Source organism: Parus major, chromosome 23 (genome assembly GCF_001522545.3).
Source record: "Parus major isolate Abel chromosome 23, Parus_major1.1, whole genome shotgun sequence".
NCBI classification, from domain to species: Eukaryota; Metazoa; Chordata; class Aves; order Passeriformes; family Paridae; genus Parus; species Parus major.
The window spans coordinates 576,860-597,838 of NC_031791.1; the positions used below are offsets into that span (position 1 = coordinate 576,860).

General features: G+C 66.0%; 1 protein-coding gene across 1 annotated transcript; it reads right to left on the bottom strand.

The window, feature by feature from the left end:
• On the bottom strand, window positions 1-20,203 carry AHDC1 (AT-hook DNA binding motif containing 1). Its single transcript, XM_033519596.1, has 5 exons — window positions 19,849-20,203; window positions 6,498-6,660; window positions 5,676-5,716; window positions 210-5,267; window positions 1-102 (listed from the first exon to the last, which is right to left on the bottom strand). Exon 4 carries the CDS (start codon window positions 5,188-5,190, stop codon window positions 253-255), a length of 4,938 nt encoding a protein of 1,645 aa, XP_033375487.1. The 5' UTR covers window positions 5,191-5,267; window positions 5,676-5,716; window positions 6,498-6,660; window positions 19,849-20,203; the 3' UTR covers window positions 1-102; window positions 210-252.
• Window positions 20,204-20,979: the final 776 nt, after the last annotated feature.

Below are 20,979 nucleotides of genomic sequence, written 5' to 3' on the forward strand. Positions count from 1 at the left end.
TTTTTTTTTTTTTTTTTTTTAGAAAACAAACAAACAGTTCCAATCCCAGTTAAATACAGAACTTGAAAAGTGTTCCAGAAAAAAGTGCTGGCTAAATTACCTCTGAAAGAGAAACACAACATGGAGAGAGAGGGACACGATGAGAAGGGCCCTGAGGGTCCCCTGTGTCCCCCTCTGCCACCCTCACCCCCAGGTTCTCCCCCACCTACCCTGTAACAAAACCTCGTTGTCCGGTTGGCACATCAGCAGACACTACAATGAGGTGACCGTAAAAGTGTCCTCGGGGTGTTGTTGCTCTACCATGGGTCCCAAAAACCCGCTCTTCTGGCTGGGGGCCATGACGGGGTGCCCTTGGGGTGCAAAACTGGGGTACCTGTAGTTGTCCTGCAGCTGCAACATTGAGTCTCTCGGTACGGGGGAGATGTTCAAGTCATTGATCAAGGGACAAGCGTAGGGTCCTCGGTGGTGAGCCCGGGACATCTCCAAGGGCTCCTTCTCGCCCTTGGAGGGGTGGGTGCCGCTCGGGCTGCTCAGGTGGGGGTTCAGACACGGGGGGTCTGTCCTGCCCATGAAGTCTACCAGCATCCCGGTGCCCGCCTTGCCGTCGTAGGAAGGGCTGCGCGTGCTGGCGTTGGGGGAATACCAGTACGGGGGATTTTTGCAACTGGGGGAGTCGTAGTGCGGTTGAGGCATGGGGAGGTCGCGGCACGCCAGGTGCGGGGCGTGCGGCAGGGCCCCCCCCTGCATGCTGTGTTTGAGCGAGTCGCAGGCGGGCAGCTTTCGGATGCTGCCCGCCCGGAGGTCCTCCTTGAAGGCCAAGGTCGGGGAGCAGTTGGGCGAGAAGGCTTTCTGCAAACCGGCCTCAAACACAGTCTGCTGGCCGGGGGCTGCCAGCTGGTGTGGGAGGGCAGGGAAGTGCTTGCTCTCCAAATCCGGCTGCCCCAAACCAGGGGAGTCGCTCTGGAACCCCTGGACGAAGGTCCCGTCTGAGGGGGTGGAGGGGTTCATGGAGTAGGGGCCGGTGTAGTCGCAGGGGTCCCGCTCCCCCACCCCGAAGCCCCGGGACTGGGAGGGCAGGGGGGACATGCTGCTGTCCCCGCTGTAGTAGTCCAAGCCCAGGTCCGTGCTCTCCTGGAAGAGGGGGTTCACCGCCTGTGACTTGGTGGGGAACTTGGCTTTGCCCGTCCCCCTCTCCTTCTTGGAGGCACAAGCCCCGCGGGAACCCCGGGGCTGCCGGGGTCCTGTGTTCCTCTTGGAGGGGTACACAGAGGAAGAAGAGGAAGAGGAAGAGAAACTCAGGTGGGAGGTGTCGAACATATCCACCTTCTTCCGTCGGCCTCGACCGGGCTTAGAGTTACTCTGGAAGAGGACGCTCTGGTTCCAGTTGTAGCCAGGGGCAGAGGATGCCTCATTCCAGTCCATCATCAGCTTCTCCAGGCTGGAGAGGCTGGACTGGCCCTCGCTGGAGGACGCCTCGCTGTTGGCGCGCCGGTAACCAGCCGGCTGGTTGAACTGGGTGCTGTCAGAGGAGGACTCGGAGAAGGTCTCGGAGACCGTCTGCTGCTTGGCTTTCTGCGGGGTGTAGTTGGAGATGTCCAGGATGACATTGGGTTCGTTGAGGTGGCACTCGAAGCCCGGGTTGTAGAGCTGGCTGAAGGCTTCCGAGCTCCAATCCAAGCCACCATAGCCTTGCCGGAAGGCCCACGGCGCAGCGCTGGGGAACTGCCGGCAGTTTTCAGGCGAGGGCTGGAAGGATGCCGAGCCCTTGGGCACCATGTAGCCGCCGGGCGAGACGGTGCTGGCCCGGCTGTCGCAGCGCAGGGGGGTGTGCGCGGCGCTGGAGAACTGCCCCCCCTGCTCGGCACTGTTGAAGAAGGCGGCTTTTCCCAGCGGCAAACTGGGACCAGCTGTTGGTGGCGCGTAGCCGGCACTGTGGGCGCTGCTGGGCGAGGACGGGAGGCTGCTGCCGCTGCCGTAGGCGAAGCTGCAGTCCTTGCTGTTGGGGCAGTCCTGTGCTGACGGGTACTGCTTTCCTGCCGGGAACACACTGGCGGGCGCCACGCTCTGCCCGGCGCTGCCGTAGCTGCCGTACGGGGAGTAGCCGGGGGTGCCGCTGGCGGCCGGGTGAGCCGTGGGCGACCGGGACACGGCCGATGGCGGGGCCAGTTTGGGGAAGGACTCGGTGCCCCGGCACTCCGACGAGCTTTGTGTCACGCCGTAGCCGCCGGAGGCGCGGCCGGGCGGGAAGGCCGGCCGGCCTTGCATGGCCGCGTGGAAGGCGGCTTCGGCCGCAGGGCTGGCCGCAGGCACTTTGCCCCCGCGGGCCGTGTAGGCAGCCATGCCCCGCTGGCCGGGCAGCGCGGCCGGGGGCGCCGTGTAGGCGGCCGCCGATTTACGGGACTCGGAGCGGGACGCGGACAGGGCGAAGTCCAGCAGGTCGGAGGAGTCGTCCGAGTCCAGCAAGGAGCGGAAGTATCCGGTGAAGAGGCTGTGCCGCTCCGGCCCGCTCTCCGTCTGCGAGGACGGCGCGCTGCCGGCGTAGAAACCGGCGCGGCCGGAGGAGCCCGACTCCAGCCCCGCGGCGTGGAAAGGTCTCGCCTCGGCCCCTTGGTAGCCGCCGTTGCGTCCGGCCTGGCCGCCGGGGTGGCCGTGGTGGGGGGCCCAGGGGCTGCCCTTCTCCCCCCCGGGCCATTCCGCGGCGGGGCCGTCCCCGAAGCTCTGCCCGGAGCTGGGCTCGGGGAACAGCGCCCCGTTCTTGCGCGCCCGTCGCTTGCGCTTGGGTTTTCCCACAGGATCGGGCTCCAGCCGGCCGCGCTTGCGGGGGTGCACGGGGTCAGCGTGGAGGGCGCTGGGGGCTTTCTTCTTCTTCCCGATGCCCTCGAAGAAATCGCTGAAGGAGCAGCGTGCGGCGCGGGCGGCGTGGCTCCCCCCGCGCCCACCGAAGCCCCCCGCCTTGCCGCCGCGCCGGCGGAAGCCCTGGACGCGGTGCAGAAAGTGGGAGATGCTCTGAGTGTCGGGGGCTTGGTGGATGGACTCGGGCTCGCTGGGGGTCCAGCAGCGGGGCGGCGAGCAGCGCCCCGAGCACTGGCTCTGCCGGTTCAGGAAGGCCAACTTGGCCAACACGTCCGAGTAGTCGGCTTTGCTGTCATTGGTGTCGGCGATGTAGGAGGGCTGGGGCGAGGCCAGCTTCTGCTTCCTCCTCCTCCTCTTCTTCACTTCCGGGGTGGGCTCCTTGGGCTTGGCTTGGCCCAGCAGCAGGTTTTTGGGAGGCCGGCCCCTCTTTCGCTTCAGGATAATGGGCATCTCGCCGGGGGGGAACACCACGACCACGTTGCGCCCATTGTTCTTCATCTTGAGCAGCGGCGTGGGCTCCATGGAGCTGCTGGCTGCCAGCTCCTTCCCCTCCAGGTTCAAGTTGCTGCTGAGCGATGACACCTTGTAGGTGGTCTTGTTCCTCCTCCCCAGGGACACGGGGATCTTGGCCATCTTCACCACCATCTTCCTCACCCCCCGGCACTTGCTCTTCTTCCCTGCCGGGGGGGCTTTGGGCATCTCGTTGGGGTCCAGCGTGGTGGGGCTCGGTGGCGGCGGGGGGCTCAGCACTGGGGTGTCGGGCTCCTCGGGCCCGGGGGGCATCTCGGTGGGCAGGGCGAGGGGGGACAGGACGCGGCTCTCGGGGGTGACGTCCACCCGGCGCCCTCGGCCCGCCCTCCTCCGGCGGCACAGCATCTTTGGCTTATCTGTCCGGCGCAGGGCGTACTTGCGGTGATCTTCGCCGCAGCGCCCGCCCCCCCGGCCCCCGCAGGGGCCCCGCTTCACCATGGTGCTCAGGGGACACCCCCCGAGCCGGGGCTGCAGCCCGTGGGGCCGCAGAGGGTCCCCAGCGCCCGGCTGCGCCTCCAGCAGCTCCGAGACGGTTCCCAGGGGCTGCGGCTCCAGCAGCGAGGGCTCGGTGGGCAGCAGCGGCGGCTCCAGCGCTCCGGGCAGCGGCTCCAGGGTCTGCAGCCCCAGGGGCTCCGCCAGTGGCTCCAGCGACTGCAGCTCCAGCGACTCGGACAGAGGCTCCAGCGACTGCAGCTCCAGTGACTCGGAGAGCGGCTCCAGCGACTGCAGCCCCAGCGGCTCCAGGTTTTGCAGCTCCAGCGACTCTGGCAGCGGCTCCAGGCTCTGCGAATCAAGCAGCTGAGGCTGTGACTCCAGGGACTGGGAATCCAACAGCCGGGATTGGGAGTCCAGCTCTTGGGCTGGCAGCAACTGGGGCTGCGGCTCCATCGCCTGCGACTCCAGCAGCTGCGTCCCCGGGCAAGCCAGGGAGGCCAGCTCGTTCAGGATGTCCGCCTCGGCCAGCTCCGAGTAATCGCTGGCATCGGGCTGGGAGCAGCCGGCTTCATCCGCCGGAGCTTTGGAGACATCCCCCACACCCACACTGTGTCCTGGGGGCTGCGGGGCGCTCCCCCCGCCTCCATCAGCTTCTCCATCACGCGCCGGGGGCCGGGGGTGCCGCGACGGGTCGGATTTGAGGAGCACCCCCCGCTCCTCGGGGCTGCGGATGCTGTTGGCCAAGGAGGGCGAGGAGAAGAAGCTGTACTGGAGGTCACGGTCAGCGGGCAGGAGGCGGCTGTCCTCGTGAGCCCCGCCGCCACCGCGGAGGCTGCCACAGTCCAGGTGCACCCCGCTGTTCTTGAGGTCCTCGGAGAGGCGGTTGAGGTCCTTCATGATGTCGATGAGCTGCACCACGGGGTGGAGGTTGATGTGCCCGTTGCCGCACTTGCTCCGGAGCAAGGCGAGGATGCTGTCTACGTTGCAGCGGCCCGAGGCCAGTGTCGCGTTGGGGAAGGTTTTGGGCGCCCGGTCGCGGGCGGATGCCTCCTCCGCGCTGCCCCCCAGGATCCGGGGCTCCCCGGCGCAGCCCAGCAGGTCCTCGGCCGCTTTGGTGCCCCCGTGGACGCTCTGGCAGCGGTCGGCCGGGTCGCCGTGCAGCAGCGAGCCTGCCTGGTGCTCCCGGCCGAGCGCGGGGCACGACCCCTCAGGGAAGCTGAGCACGCTGCAGGATAACGCCTTCTCGGCCGGGCAGGCTGGGGGCCGCTGCACCGGGTGTCCCGGCGGGTAGAATTTGGGCTCTCGGACGTAGTCGGGCGAGCCACGCACAACGCTGGTCGTTACCACTGGGCCCGGGGGCTTCACACGCATCCTGACCTCCTCCTCCCCCGCGTGCCGCTTGGCCGAGCAGTTGCTGACATGGGGGTCAGGGAAGGTGACACCAGGACCTACGGGCGGCAGAGAGGGGGACAGTGAGGCTCCGCAGGCACTTCCAGGGAAAAACAGCCAGCAGAGCCTCACTCCATCCCCCCGTTCTCAGGGATGAGGTGTCCATATCCATCCCCCAGCTTCCTCTGTCCTGTCACCAGCAAGGACCCTGCTGGCACCGCAGGAATGTGACAGCCCTGCTCACGGCTGGGAGAACGGGGACTCGGGGGAGCTGGATGCCTTCCCCAGCCCAGGAGCGGGGGGCTGGATGTCCTCCCCACACCAGGACCACCCGTGCCAGACTCCAGCACGGAGCCCCCTCCCGGGTGAAGAGGGGGAGCCTGTTCCGGTGAGGGTCTGGGTTTTCCCAGCCCTCCACAGGGGCGGAGTTTGGGCGGCTGTGGGGAGGTCTGAGGGCTGGAACTTACCCTCGGCTTTGCTGCTGCTCCTGCTATTGCACTTGAGCTCTCTGCAAAGGAAGGGGTGTGCAGGGTCAGCCCCACGTGCGGGGGGGCTCACTTAAGTGCCCAGCACCCCTGTGCCAGTCCCTCCACGGGACATTCCAGGGCTGATCCTCCCGAGCTCCCACGGCCGCCCATCACCGTGGCGTGGGGGCTGCGGGCGGGTGGGCAAAGAGGGGGAGGCTGCCTGTGATCTGGGGGACAGAGGGGACAGGTTTACGCCCCCCTCCCATCCGCACCAGCAGCAGCTCCCCCGCGGTGGGGCGGGGGTGGCGGGGGTCCTTCGGTGGCGCTGCCGCTAGGTGTCCCCGGCGAGCCGCGCTCCGGACACGCGGGGGGGTCTCGGCCCGAGGAGGCGGCTCAGCACATCCCGCCCCCACATCCCCCCGGCTCCCACCCACCCGCGGACACCCCAGGCACAGCTGCAATCCTCACCCGCGGTGACGCTGTCCGATGCCACCCCGCCCCTCGCCGGGACGCCCCTCTGTGGCGCCTGCCTCAGTTTCCCCTCGTTGGAATGGGGTATAGCGAGGGAGGCGGTGGGGTGACTCGGGCACTCACGGGTGGGTGCCGGGCACCACGTGCCCACTGCACAGCCCACCCTGCACTCCCAGGGGGCTGCAGTTCACCCCAAAATCCCAGGCCGGGAGGCTGTGCAGAGCCGGGGAGCCCCTCGCCCATCCATCCATCCATCTCCCAGACAGGGATGGACAGAACATCCGCGCCGAGATGTGCCGCCGACCCCGCCTTGGTGCCGCACCCCGTTTGTGGGCTGAGGCCCCCCGGTACCTGTTTCGGGGGTGTTTGCAGTGTAGGTTCACTCGGAAGCTCCTGCTGTCGCCGTCGCTGCCGGGCTGGCGGGGGCCGGAGCCCTGGGCACGCGGGAACCACTCGGCTGGCGGGCTGGCGCCGTTCTCCAGTGCGAGGGGCTGGCAGGCGACCGAGCTCCCATCTGCTCGAGAGAGACCCCCGCGCATCAGCCAGCAGCCCCCTCCCCTGGGAGCGCCGCTTGCCCCGGCTGCCGTGGGTGCCCGCAGGGTTGGGCACACCGTGTGCCACCCGTTGACGCCTCCCCCTCGAAGCCGCGGCGCACGGGGACACCCACGCTGTGCCCTTTGCCCCATCACGGGATGCCCGGGGTGGCGATTTGGGGCGGGACGACCCTTTCCTCCCCACCGTGTCCGTGCCTTGAACCGGGGGCTGCCCGTACTAGGGGGAGCATCTCCCCGGCAGGCTGTAGGCACGCGTGTGCGCATCCACACGGATGTGCGCGTTGCTCACGCGTGTGCAGAAAGCTCTGCCCCCCCCTCCCCCCCACTCTCCTGCAGGAGGTCGAGGCACCCAAAGCCGCTGCCCATGCGGAACAGGGGGGCACGGTGGAGCCCCTCAGCCCCTCGCAATCTCCCCATGCCAGCACGTCCGCCTGTCTTCCCTCCCCAGCGCCGCGTGTGAATCCCTGCCGGTTGGCTCCCTCCCCCAGCACACACCCGCAGACACACACACGCAGCCGCTCGGCGTGATCCAGGCTCTTCCCGGTGTCTGGATTAGCGTGACAACTTATCAACAAGGCAGGGAAAGAGAATTCAAACCTGTCAGTCCATCGGCATCCCCCCCTTTCCCCGTCTCCCCGCCAGCCTTTGGGCGCAGCGCTGGCACCGCAGAGATGCGGGCACCTCGGTGTAAAGTTACACCAAGGGCTGTGTGGAGCAGGAAAATATGTGCTAGAAAGACCGGTCTCGTCTCTGCTGAGGCTGCTGGTGTGCCCAGGGAGCTGTAGGAGGGGAGGCAGGCAGGAAGGAAACAAACGGGAGGTTTTCCAGAACAGCCGCCGAGAGCTGCTCCCCGCTGCACACGCTGCGCTCGGCTCGCCGCGGAGGTTCGGGGTGCCGGGGGGTGTCGGGGTGCGGCCCCCGGCTCTGCGCCGCCGTCCCCCGGCGTGTCCGTGGCGCACGGAGCTGCGGGTGCTTTGGCAAACGCGGCGGGACGCCCGTGGGGTCCCCAGCGGGGCGTGGGGGGTCTCTGGACACCCCATGCCCGCGCCCTGCGCGTTCTGCGGTGCCCGCGTTCATCCCCGGTGTGCAGCCCCGCGGGCGCTGGGCGCACGCCGCGGCTCTTACCCCACACCACCGGTGTCCGGCCCCTGTCCTCGGTCCCACGGGGGGCCACGTGTCCCGTGACACGCGGGGGAAGCTCCCCGCGCCGGGACTCCGCCCTCGCCCCGTCCCTGCACAGCGGGGCCCACCTGCACCCCCCAGCACCCCCCAGCACGGGGCAGGCGGCCCCCACCGCCCCCCGCCCCGCCCGGTGTGGAGCGCAGGTGGGAGCCCGGCAGCGGCGCTGGGGAGGGGGCTGTGCTGCGGAGGAGCTGCCGGGGGGCGGCGGGGAGCACCGGGATGTTCGCCGCGCCGCCGCGCTCACTTTCACCTCCCCGCTCAGCCCCAGGCAGCCGCCACATGTTTCCCATTAGGCTCTCCGGACCTCGCCATTCCTGGCTTCCTCGCCAGGGGTAGGGCCTTTTTCCTTATTTTTTTATTTTTCCCCTTTTTTAAAAAAAAAATTCTTTAATTTTTTTTTTTTTTTTTTCTCCTCGCTGGTTACAAAACACCAGCCGAGACCACACAAGCGAGGAGGGACGGAGGGAGAAGGAGAGATAGAGATGGGCGCCGCGGGCGGGGGAGAGCCGGCCAGACCGGGTGCTGCGGCGGGGCCGGGGGGGTGAGGATGAAGAGCGGGGGGATGAAGCGGGCGAGATTGCAGTCACCTCCGCTTCCCACCTCCTGACCCCGCAGCCCTGCAAAGATAACAGCCCCCGAAGACTGCTGACTCGCCTCGCAGAAATCCAATATCCTCGCCTGGTGAACTAATCGACTACCTGGGCTCCCACCTCCCCTGCCCGGGCTTAATCCTGCTGCTGCAAAGCTTTAATTAGTTTAACGGTTTCAGGCTTGACGGAGGTTGGCGGCGAGAGGAATCAGAATCATGGAATGGTTTGGGTTGGAAGGGGCCTTAAAGCCCATCTCCTTCCAGCCCCCTGCCGTGGGCAGGGACACCTTCCACTAGACCCGGCTGCTCCAAGCCCCGTCCAACCCGGCCCCCCAGCTCCCGCTTTGGTGGAAAGGGTGCCGTGGGGTGGCAGCATCAGTGTGCAGGGGGCTGCAGGCGCCCCCAAGCCCCCCAAAGCTCCCCGAGGCTGCTGGCAGCCGGCCCCGGCCCTCAGCGCTGGCACAGGGCGGGCACGGAGGGGCCGCCTTGGCACCGGCGCGGCGGCGGGGGGGATGGAGGGATGGCCCCGCAGGACACGGACGTGGTTTGGTGCCCGGCTCCGAGGCCACCCAGACGTCAGGGTGGGGCCGGAGATGCCACCGGGAGACAGGCAGGCGGCAGGGACACAGCCGCCACACAGATGGGGACACGCTGGCCTAGCCGCCCGCGGCGGCAGCGGCGGGGAAGGGGCGTCCTCCCTATTCCCCCCCCTCCATTGCTTCGGGGGTCCCTGGGTGCCGCGGGGCGCTGCGAAGGTTTGGGGTGGCCTTAAAGACCCCCGCATGGGCGTCTCCGGTTCCCGCTGTCACCGTGTCCTGTGTGCACAGCTGGCTTTCCACTGCAGGGGTGCCCTGCTTGCCCCCTCCGCTCCCCCGAGTGGCATCGGGGTGTCCCACTCGTGTCACACGGGGACGCCGTGGCCGTGCCTCTCCCTTGCACACTCACACTCACACACCGCGCTGCTTTTCCTCCCCTGTTCCCCATCTGGGGGCACCACGGGGGTGCAACTCCCCTTCGACCCCCCCACACCCCGCACCCCTGGGGAGCTTTGTCCCCTCTGCGCCCCGTCCCTCGCACCCTCCCGGTCCCCTCCCAGGCGCCCCCAACCCCCGCCCCACGAGTTCCCCCCAGCCCGTCCTGCGCCTGCTGACACCAATGGAAAATCCCCTCCAGTGACAGCTTCCTGGCAGGCGCTCGCCGAGGGTTTCCGTGTTCCCCAGCCAGCCCCCAGCGGCCACCGCCTCCCAGAGCCACGCGGGGGGTCCCTCCGCCTTCACCCCCTCCACGCCAACCTCCACATCCCCTCTAATTCAGCACCACAGACCCCAAAGCAGCCGGGTCCTGCTCCCTCCTCCTCCTCCCCACACCTCATCCCCTGCCAGCACCCTGCCCTCCTCTGAAGTGGGGCACCCATCGGCACCAGGGGTGTTTGGGGTCCTCTCTGGGCACCACTGGCAGCTCCCAGAGCACCCACCCACCTTGGGGACCCTGTGACTGGGAGCAGGGCAAGAGCCAGGGCTTCAGCAGGGTGGGCACAGATGGGTGCTGGGGCACACAGCCACCTGCAGACAGCCCTGACCCTTCCTTCAGTTGTCACCCCATGGCTGGAACCCCGCTGTCACATCCCCCCTTGCTGTCACCACGTCCCCCCGCTGCCCTGACTCCTCTGCCATGCTCTTTAATTAGGAGATGGAGCAGATGGCGCCTGGGTTTCATCTTAGGTAACGGGTCCAGATGAGCTGCTTGGCCGCCAGTTCCCTTTGTGGGGCTATGGGAGGTTTTTTTGGGGTGCCCCCCAAGCAGGGAGCTGGTGAGGGGATGTGTCCCCCCAGCGTGCTGCGGGGATGCTGCAGGGACGGCAGTGCCAGGAAGGGATTGGCTGGCACGTGGTGCAAACATAGCTGGTTCTGCCCTCACATCATCCCAGGGTGTCACATCCCCAGGGCAGGCCCAGACACCGGCCCTGGCACTGGGAGACAGGATCTAGGACCACTGGGCTATAAACAAGGGGTGCCAAAAGTCTTGACATCTCCTCGTAAGCCACAGCTGCAGGAAGGTGGCTGGGGAGCTCATTTCCCTGCAATCCCCCTGGTCCCGGTGACAGGGACCCCAGGGACACCCCCACGCTGCTGGGGATGGTGCTGTCAGAGGTGCCCTTGAGGTGGGCAGAGGTGGGGATGCCTGGTCAGGCCCCTGTTCCTGCTGCTGCCAGAAACCATCTCCCTTGCAAGGACCATCTTTCCCTGGAGAAATGATCTATCCTGAAACACCTTCCAGGCAAGGACCATCTTCCCTGCACAAAACCATCTCCCCCACCTCACCTGCAGCAGCCATTGACCACCTCCCCTGAAAGGACCATCTCCCCTGCAATGGCCATCTCTCTTGCCATGACCATTCCCCCATAAGAAATCATCTGCCCTGCAAGGTCTCTCCCCTGCAAGAACCCCGTCGCCTTCAAGCACCACCTTGCCCACAAGGACCATCTCTCCTGCCACAACCATCTTCCCTGCAAGGACCATCTCCACCTCAATGACCATTTCCCCTTCAGTGACTATTACCCCTCGAAGACCATCTCCCCGTAATGCCCATCTCCCCTGCGAGAAACCATCTCCCCACAACAGCCAACCTCCCTCCAGCGACTGTTTCACCCCACAATCATCCCACCAGTCAAGAGCCCCTTCTTCCCTCGTGCAAGGACCCTCCCCTACCACCCCACAGACGCGGGTGCCCCGCTGTCCCCCGGATGCTGGGGGCACTCAGGTGACCCCAGTGGCATCGCTCAGCACGGAGACAGCCCCCAAACCCCTTGGTCTTGGAGGGGTCTGACCCCCCTCCCCGGCTTGGGGGGGCTCTGGAGGGCTGGGGAACGGCTCGACAGATGGACCGCAGCAATGGTGGCACCTCGGCCGGCTGGAGCCCAGCGCCGCAGTTCAGAGCTAGCAGGGAAACCGGCTAAATTTAGCTCTTCCCTCGGTGCCAGCTTTGTTCCCCCGCCCCGTCGAGCCGGCGCGGGAGGCGAGCAGCCTCCGGGCCCCCTGCTCTGCCCTGTCCCTGCCCGCGGGAGGCTACGGGACACACCAGCGCCCGTCCACCGGGGTGCCAGCTCGGGTACCAGCGCTTCCCGGAGTGCCGCCCGTGTCTGCCCGCGCGTCTCCCCGCGCCGGCTGCTCCCGGCGGTGCCGGGGGTGCTGTGGGGAGCGCACCCCAGGGCCCCCGCAGCTCGCTGGCAGCCCTGAGGCTGCGCAGATGGCCGCGGCCCCCCTCCCCGGGCTCCCTGTTATAGCCACAGCATGAGTCACAGCCCCGGTGTTGTCCCTGCCCAGCGCCGGCCACGCCGGGTCATGTAACACCCGCGGCCGCGCTGGAGCGGAGGGGGCTCCGCTGGCTGCCCACGCCACCCCCGGCCCCGCCACTGTCACCCTGGGCGGCTGCACGGCCCCCGACTCCCTGCTGGGGGCCCCCGGGGGTCACCGCGGCGATGGCCAGCTGCCCCCGCTCCCCACCGGAGCGCTGCGGGTTAACGCCGAGCGGAGCCGGGATCCTGCGAGGCCAGTAACATTTGGAAGGCGCCAGATGGACGCGTGCCCGTGCCGAAGGCTCGCTCGGCACAGCCATGCTCCCCCGGCGCTGGGGCTGGGGGGCTGCCCAGGGCAGCAAAGGGGCGCCCGCCGGGACGGGAGGATGCTGACAATGCGCCCACCGGGGTCCTGGGGCCGCTGGTGCCCACCCACACCCCAGGCCGGGCACCGGCGCCCCCCGAGCGCAGCCCCGCCGCGCCCGCAATGGGGTGATGGGGTCCAGGTGCTGACACCGCGCCGGGGCGACCAGGTGGGGACCGAGGGGGGGGTCTGGGTGGGGGGAGAGCAGCCAGTTGCCTTCCTTGGCCAATTTTAGAAACTGGCTAGACAAGAAAAGCAGAATGAGCCGGGCAGGATTAACGGCCGTGCTGGTGTCAGGGTGGGTTTTTTCCTTTTTTTCTTTTTCTTTTTTTTCTTTTTTTTTTTTTTTGTGGGAGGCACACACGAGTTGAGCGGAAACTCCTGGCTGTGGATCCTGTTTCCTGGGAGATGCGGCCGGCTGGGGCCGAGCTGGGGTGTGGGAGCCCCTGGAGACGATGCCAACGCCGGCGAGATGGGGCAGGGGTGTGGGGAGGCGGGGGCAACCCCTGCCCCATCACGCCGGCAGCCTGGCACCCCCAAATATGTGGGCATAGGGGTGCTGCAGGCACTGACAGGCCTGAATGAGCACAAGATGGTTGTGCACATGCAGGTGTGTGCACAGGTACACGCGCGGGGGGAGGATTTGCACACACGTGTGCAGTCAGGCACACCCGCGGTGGGGTGGGTGCGCACTCAGGTACAGGAACACGGGGGGTCACGCATCACAAGCAGGTACAGGTACACACAGACAGGTCCAGGAACACGGACGGGCACTGCTGAGCGCACTGACGGGCGCACAGCTGTGTTACAGGTACGCAGGCAGGTGTGCCGGCACCTGGAGGCGCGGCACCCACCTCTGTGGACACAGGATCACAGCGACTTGGAGGTACAAGGCCCCTCGGCAGCACACACGAGCTCCAGGGACCCCCCAGGCACCCAAAACACTGAACAGCACTGCAGACCCCCACCCCGAACCCTGGTGGTGGCAGTGGACTCCACTGGGGTTTCACCTCAAAACAAGGTTTTTTCTCCCCCTTGAGAGGCCACGGTGCTCCACCAAAAGCTGGGGAGTGTGCAGGAGGGCTCTGCCAGTGCCACGCAGCGGGGACATGGATGGGGAAACTGAGGCAGGAGCAGGGTGGGCAGCGCCCGGAGTGCTGATGGAAACAGGGAGCTGCAGCCAACCACTCCAGAGGACCCAGGCATCCTGTAGTGCCCCAGGCTCGCACCCCGCTGCCCCCATCTCCGGTTACACGGCGGCTCAGGATGTGCCGATCCCGGGATGGGGATCGGAGCAGCCGGGTCTCTCTGCACCCACCCACGCCGCACGGGCACCGCCGGCCCCTCGGAGCACACACACCTATAGACACACCAATGTTTGCTCTCCCCCCTCGCCGGGGAGCTTTCCATTAAAATTGGAAGAACACAACTTGCCGGCAGAGCCCCGGCGCGGATCGTACACAGCCTGTCACTCACACATCACTTTGTAGATGCCCATAAATTGCTTCATTACCTCTTCTAATTGAGGAGAACGCAGCTGCTGTGGGGCGGTGACGGAGCGCCTTCCCTTTGAAGGATGCCTTGCTCGCCAAAGACGGGTCCGGCAGAGCCGCAGAGCCCCACCAACATCCCAATAATAATAATAATAGTAATAATAACCATAATGACAGTATCCAAGCAAAATCCCCTGGAAAAGGGCAGCGGGGCTCACATGTGATGGAGCCTGCTTGAGGGAGGGGGCTGAGGGGCTTGGTGGCCCTATACTGGCGGGGAAACTGAGGCACAGGGAAGGATGCACCACGCGCAGGGAAAGGGCGGGCATAGAAACCCCTGCATCACATCGGGATGTGGAAAGGGGAACACGGTGGTGACAACATTTAGGGAAAACCCAAACGCAGGGGACTGAGCATCTCCCTACCCGCAGATTTTGGGGGGGCAGGAGAATGCACAGCACCACCCAAAACTCCCTGGAGAACTTCCCACCCTGCCCGAGGGCTTCATTCTCCCATCTTCGCCGGCACGACGCCAGGGGTCCTGCCACCCTCTGGTGCCCTCGTGCCCCGTGCCCCATCCCCGCGGGGGCCCCCCGTCTTTGTCTGGCGGCAGCGGGCGGCTGCGGCTGGGCTCGGTCCCCTTGCAGGATACTGCAGAAGGATTTACTGTATTGCAGCTTGTGCTGGCTGCAGCCCAGCGCACAATAGATTAGCTGTAGCCCAGGGCAGCACGTTGCGGGGGAAGGAAGGTGGGATTCATCCGGCTGCAGATTGCAGGGCATTTGCTGCAGTATCCTGCAGGATCCGGACACTTGTTCTGGACACCCCGTCACCCTGCTCCAGCCTGGCAGAGGCACCTCGAGGGACTCGTGCAGCCCCCTCCTCATCCCCTCCACCAAATTTGATGGCGAGGATGTTTCTCGTGGCCACACGGGCTGGGGGACACCCTGCTTGCCCCCTATCCCCGTTTGGAGGTCCGCAGGGGCTGCGATCCCCGATGGCACACAGGTGCTGCGGGGGACACCGGGCCCCCCTCGCTGGGTGTGACGGCACAAAGCTGGTGCAGGGAGGGAGCCAGGGACTGCAAGCAGCACTAATTGATCGCGATTAATTCAGCTCCTACCTCCTCGGGTGGCAGGAGAGATGCTGAGACACAAGCGCAGCCCACAGAGCTCCCCAAACGGGCTCTGCTCTCCCCCGTGCCCACCCCTTCCCCCCATGGGGGACCCGCGCTGCCGGTCCCTGCGGCTCTGGGGGTCTCTGGTGGGTGTCCAGCTCCTGCTGCTCCCTCAGAGGTGCTGGGGATGGGTCCTCGGTGCGGACCCGTGTTCCCGGGGTGCTGTTTGAGGATGAGGGTCCTGCTAGCCACCACCGTCTCCCCCTGCGATGCAGGGATAGCACACGGGGAGATGATACTCAGGCGATGGCACGAGGGAGCAGATGGGACAGGGGTCGCTGGTGGCCTCGTGGTGACACCGTAACATCTTCAGCAGCGTCACCAGCCAGTGGGTGCAAACCAGGGGACACGGGAGTGCTGCTGCCACCTCCTCCAGTACCCGGATGCCACCCCACTGGGGATACTGGGCACCCCGCGGGCACCCCGCAGGCGCCGCGGGCAGGGGGGGCTGGCGCTGCGGGCGGGGGGACCCCGGTGACCGTCTGGATTTGGAGGGGAGTTCGGAGCCTGCTGATTCCGGCTCCATAATCCTACGTGGGATGCAGTTTCCACAGCAACAGCGGGTCAGAGGGCAGCGAGGGGAGCCGGCTGCTCCGCTCGGGATTGCAATCCTGCCGCCGCTGCCGAACGCCGCCGGGGCGCGGTGCCGGGGCGCGGTGCCGGCTGGACCACGGCAGGGCCACGGTGGCGAAGGCAGGCGGCGCACAGGGGGCCGCGAGGGGCGCGGGGGCGGCCGGGCTGGTGCTGCCGGGGAGGCGGCAGAGGCTCAGTGTGGCGTTGTCAGCAAAGATGTCACTAATTGTCTGCAGGAGCAGCAAACTCTCGTTAACCCTTGGGCAGCCGGCGGCGGGAGCGCTGGCGGGGCCGGGGGCACCCGGGGAGCCGCTGCCGAGTGCCCTGGGGCCGTCCCACCCCTGCCACCGCCCCCCCTGCACGGCTCTGGGAGAGTCACCTCACCCACCTTCCCCCGGCGTGTCCCAGCTGGTGACCGTGGGCAGCCCACTCGTCCCGTGGCCTCTGGCTCTCTCCCCACTGCCCGTGGCCGTGCCACCACTCGGGCGAGCAGGAACACAGAGGCAAATGCCGTGCCAGGGCCGCTGAGCAGGGTCACCCCCATCCCTGGCCACCTCCATCTGCAGCTGCCTCCATCCCTGGTCACCCCCATCCCTGGCCACTCCCATCCCTGGTCACCCCCATCCCTGGTCACCCCCATCCCTGGCCACCCCCATCCCTGGTCACCTCCATCCCTGGCCACCTCCAGCCCTGGTCACCCCCATCCCTGGTCAGCTCCATCCCTGGTCACCCCCATCCCTGGTCACCCCCATCCCTGGTCAGCTCCTCCACTCCATCCCCTGTGCCCAGCCCTAATGGCAGCCAGGGAGCGCAGGGGGGCACACAGGGCTACCCAGCACCCACACCATGGCCACCACCCACCTCATTCCACACTCCACACCTCTCCACGGCTCCATCCTCATGGGAAAAGGACACCTGACCCCACGGTGACGCTTGGGCACAAGGCATGAGCACCCACCCCCCACCCCCCCCGTGAGGCTTTGGGAGGGCTGGAAGAGGCATTAGCACTGGGGCAGAGGCAGAAATGGCTTTTCCACCTCAGCCAGCTCCAGGTAGACCTGGGAGCGCTGCCGGGAAGCGCTGACGTCGGCAGGAGCGGGTGGGGGCGGCGGGAGGAGGCCGGGGCCGGGGCCGGGGCCGGGGCCGCCGGAGCGGGGTCAGCAGAAAGCCTCCGGCTCCGTTCGCCCCTGCCAGCCGCTCCGCGGACCTTTTGTTCCCATTCAGCACCTTTCCCAGCACCTCCTGACTCCCGGGGCTCCCATCCGGGGGCCAGGGCAGGGGCTCCCTCCGCTGCTGCGGGGTTTGGTGAGCAGGATGTGCCCGGCGTGGCTCCTGGAGCAGGAACCCAAAGGATGATGGGGACGTGGGCACATCCAGCCCCAAGGTGAGGTGACTGGAGAGGGTTGTGGGGACTCTGTATGGGGGATCTGAACCCAAACCTAAAAACCTGACCCCCGCCTCCCTGACGGCCCTGGGAGGAGCCAAGGGGAGGAAGGCAGCCAATGTCCCGGAGCATCCCCTGGATCCCCACTGCCGCCCCAAATTCCAGCCAGCCTGGTGAGCCCAGTGAAGGGGACGGATCCTGCACGGCACCAGAAAACGGGAGCAAAACCACTGCTCCCACCGCAGGCAGCCGCTGGGACGGGAAGAATGCAGGGCACGGCCCTCTGCCCCCATTCCTGGTATCCCAACACCCCGGCAGCACACCGGGACACAGAACTGCTGGCCGAAGCTCATCCTGCACGGTGACAGCACCGGGGACCCCAGGAGGGACCCCGGCTCTCCCCATCCCGCCACAGCCGCCGCTGGTGCCTGGGAGGAGCCGGGCTGGGAAGGTCTGGACACGTCCAAGGACTCTCCCAGCCCCCAAGGACTTTCAGCTGGGATTTCCTGAGAGGGATGCAGGTTTGCAGATGTCACAACACTCCGGGGTTTCTGCTCCAAGAGCTCCTTGGACCCACGCTCGTGTCAGCCTTGTGGGTGCCCATTGATGGAGAGTCCTTTTGCCAAAGCTCCCAGGGTCAGACTGGGACAGCAACACCCTGCCCAGTGTGGCTTCCTGCTCCTACGGGGCATCCTGCAGCTGGCACTGGCTCTGAAAGCTCCTCAGTGCAGCCCTGGGGGCCTCCTGGTCCCTGACATCCCTTCCAGCCCTTCCAGCTGGGGTGCAAACACTCCCCTGGACACAAACCCAGCCCCAGATACAAACACAGACACAAAGCCAGCCCTGGGTGACTGCTCATCCCAGGATGCAAACCCATCCCTGGGTGCGAATTCATCCCACTGCAGGGATGCTCACCTGGGTGAAAATGCATTCCAGGGTGATATCCCTGGATGCCAACCCAGCCCCAGGGTGCTGCACCCCATTCCACTGCCTTTCCACCAGCACCCCTCTCCTCTGCCCAGCGGCCCCAGTCTGGTGCAACCCCTTCCCCCTGGCACTGCCGCCGGTATCCTGCTGCCAGCCGCGCCCTCCGGATCCGGCAGACAGGTCTCTCCCCCCCAGGCTCCCTGCTCGGTGTCTGGCTGAGCTAAGCGTATTTAGCGCTTTTAATTGTTCTTAATAAATCAATCCCGCCAGCCCCTTAAATCATTTTTGTGGCTTCCCTCGCAGCCGTCCCCGCGGCCGTGCCGGTGTGGAGCCTGCTGTCTGCAGCGCTGCCGGGGGAGGCTGGCGGCATGGGGCACTCAGGATGGACCCTGCCCACCCCAGCAGCCACCCCACTGCTCCTCAGCCCCCAGGAGCTCTGCCTGCCGGGGTAGGGGTCCCCTGCCTCAGTTTCCCTCCCTGTGTGGGCTGTTTTGGGGATGCACCAGCTGCTCGCCCTCTCCCTGCTGTGTGGGTTCAGCCACCCCGCACATTTCTGGGGGACACTGAGGCACCACAAGTTCCTTCTCTCACTCGCTCTCCCCCTCAGGGCCAGGTGCTGTGGGAACAGAGATGGTGACAGTGGGTGTCACCCACGTGGCACCGCCTGGTGCTGGTGCCTGGACAGACCTGTCCTGTCCTCGGAGCCCCGGGTGCCACCGCAGCCCCTGCACCATCCCCTGCCCATGCCCAGCGAGTGCTGAGCCCCTGAGGGCACGGGATGAGGCCAGTCCAGCTTGTGACACCCTGGCATCAGTGCAGGCCCCAGTCCCCTCTGGGTGATTTGCTGAGGCCAGGATGATGCTGACACTCAGCTGGATGACAAGACTCCTGTTTTTGGGGACACGCCACGCACCCACACCATCCCCAACGCCCTGCAGCATCCCCCGGCACGCTGAGCTCCACCATCCCACCACCCCACCCCACTTCCCATCCATCATTTCCCATGGCAGCCATGAACACCCAGCACTCAGGACAGCTGCTGGGGGAATGTCACCAAACAGCCCATGCTGGCTTTGGGTGAGACGCAAACCTGGCAGGGTGACACCCCAAGCAGGATCAGTGCAGCCCCCAACCCCCTCCAGTGACTTCCTGGGGCTCGGTGCAGCACAGGGGTGCCGGTGATTCCAGCTGGATGAAAACACTCCTATTCTGGGGATCACATTACGTACCCCACACCATCCTGAACACCCTGCAGCATCTCCCAGCCCCACCTCCTGCACCATCCCACCGGCCAGCCCTGCATCCTGCTCCATCCCACCAGCCAAGGTGCATCCTGCACCATCCCACCGGCCAGCCCTGCACCCTGCACCATCCCACCAACCAGCCCTGCATCCTGCTCCATCCCACCGGCCAGTCCTGCATCCTGCACCATCCCACCAGCCAGCCCTGCATCCTGCTCCATCCCACCAGCCAAGGTGCATCCTGCACCATCCCACCAACCAGCCCTGCATCCTGCACCATCCCACCAACCAGCCCTGCATCCTGCACCATCCCACCAGCCAGCCCTGCATCCTGCACCATCCCACCAACCAGCCCTGCATCCTGGACCATCCCACCGGCCAGCCCTGCATCCTGCACCATCCCACCGGCCAGTCCTGCATCCTGCACCATCCCACCACACCACTCCACATTCCACCAGCCACTCCAGCCCTGCTGACATTTTCCATGGAGAGGATGAACACCCAGTACCCAAGTGGGATCAGTGCAGCCCCAACCCTCTCCAGATTCTCAGGGCTCAGAGTTGCACAGGTGTGACAGTGACACCCAACCAGATGACAACAGTCCTATTTTTGGGGACACACTGTGCACCCCACCCCAGCACCAACACCCTACAGCATCTCCCAGCACACCCCACCCCGCATCCTGCTCCAGCCCACCACCCAAACCCACATCCTGAACCATCCCATCACCTAAACCCTCATCCCATCCATCACCCAACCCCACAACCACCATCCCACCAACTGCTCCAGCCCCGCTGGCGTTTTCCATGGCAGAGATGAACACCCAACACCCAGGATGGTTGCCGGGGGACATGTCACCGAACAGACTGTGCTGGCTTTGGGCAAAAAACAAACCCGGCAGGGCTTGGAGGGAGAGAGCTAACCTTGACACAGTTGCAGCAGTCACTAATAGCAGGCAATATGCCTGTTCTTGGGGGACTGTTGCAGTTGCTAAGATACTGGCAGCCGTGTGAATGGAAATGGGTCAGTAAACCTGTGGAGAGATAGTGTGACACTGTAACCGGCACAGCTGTTGCAGCCTACATCGAAATCCCACCCTTTCAATATTTATCACTCTCCGCCTTCGGTTCCTTCCTCCCAGCAATTTTTTCCACGTTGGTTTTGCCCAGGGTTGGTGAAATCACCCCAAAGACTTTAATGAGATGAGAGGTGGTGGAGCGATGGGATGGGGTGGAAAAGGTGCAGTGCAGGGGGATGAGGAGGGAAATGAAAGCCCCCACTTTGGGTGGGTGTCTGTCCTCCCCTCCCCTCCCCTCCCTACCCCACCCCATGAGCAGGATGGAGCCAGTTCTTGGAGAGATTTAACAGGAAACAGGCTATAATCCCCCTGGTAGGAAAACGGGTGAAAAGGTCAATTTACTTCTGTCCCTCGTTTAGGCACTGTGGTGAAATTACACACTCGCGGGAGCCGCTGCGCATGGCTGGGAGAGGAGGGAGCGGTGCTCGTGTCCGTCCTCGGCTGTCCGTGTGTCCGCCCCGCCTGCTGCCTGCCCCGAGCCTTCCCAAGGCTCCCGACCGTGAGCGGCACCCACAGGGCCCAGGAGCGGCACCCACACGGCCCAGGAGCGGCACCCACACGGCCCAGGAGCGGCACCCACACGGCCCAGGAGCGGCACCCACAGGGCCCAGGAGCGGCACCCACAGGGCCCAGGAGCGGCACCCACACATCCCAGCACCCCATCCCGTGTCTCGGCACCCTGCCTGCCCACGGGAGCCCAGCCCTGACCTCAGTGCTCCAGCATCTCCCCACGTCCTCCAAAACCCCCTAGACTGCTCCAGCACCGCCCCCGTGCTTCAAATGTTCCAGCAGTCTCCTTAATGCTCCAGCAATTCTCCAAGTCCTCCAGCATCCCCCCAACCCTTCAGTATCCCCACCTCAAGTACTCCAGCATCCCCTCCAGTGTTCCAGATCCCCACAAACACTCCAGCACCCCCACGACAAATGCTGAGAGACACCCCAGTGTCTCTAAATGCCCAAATACTCCAGCAGGCTC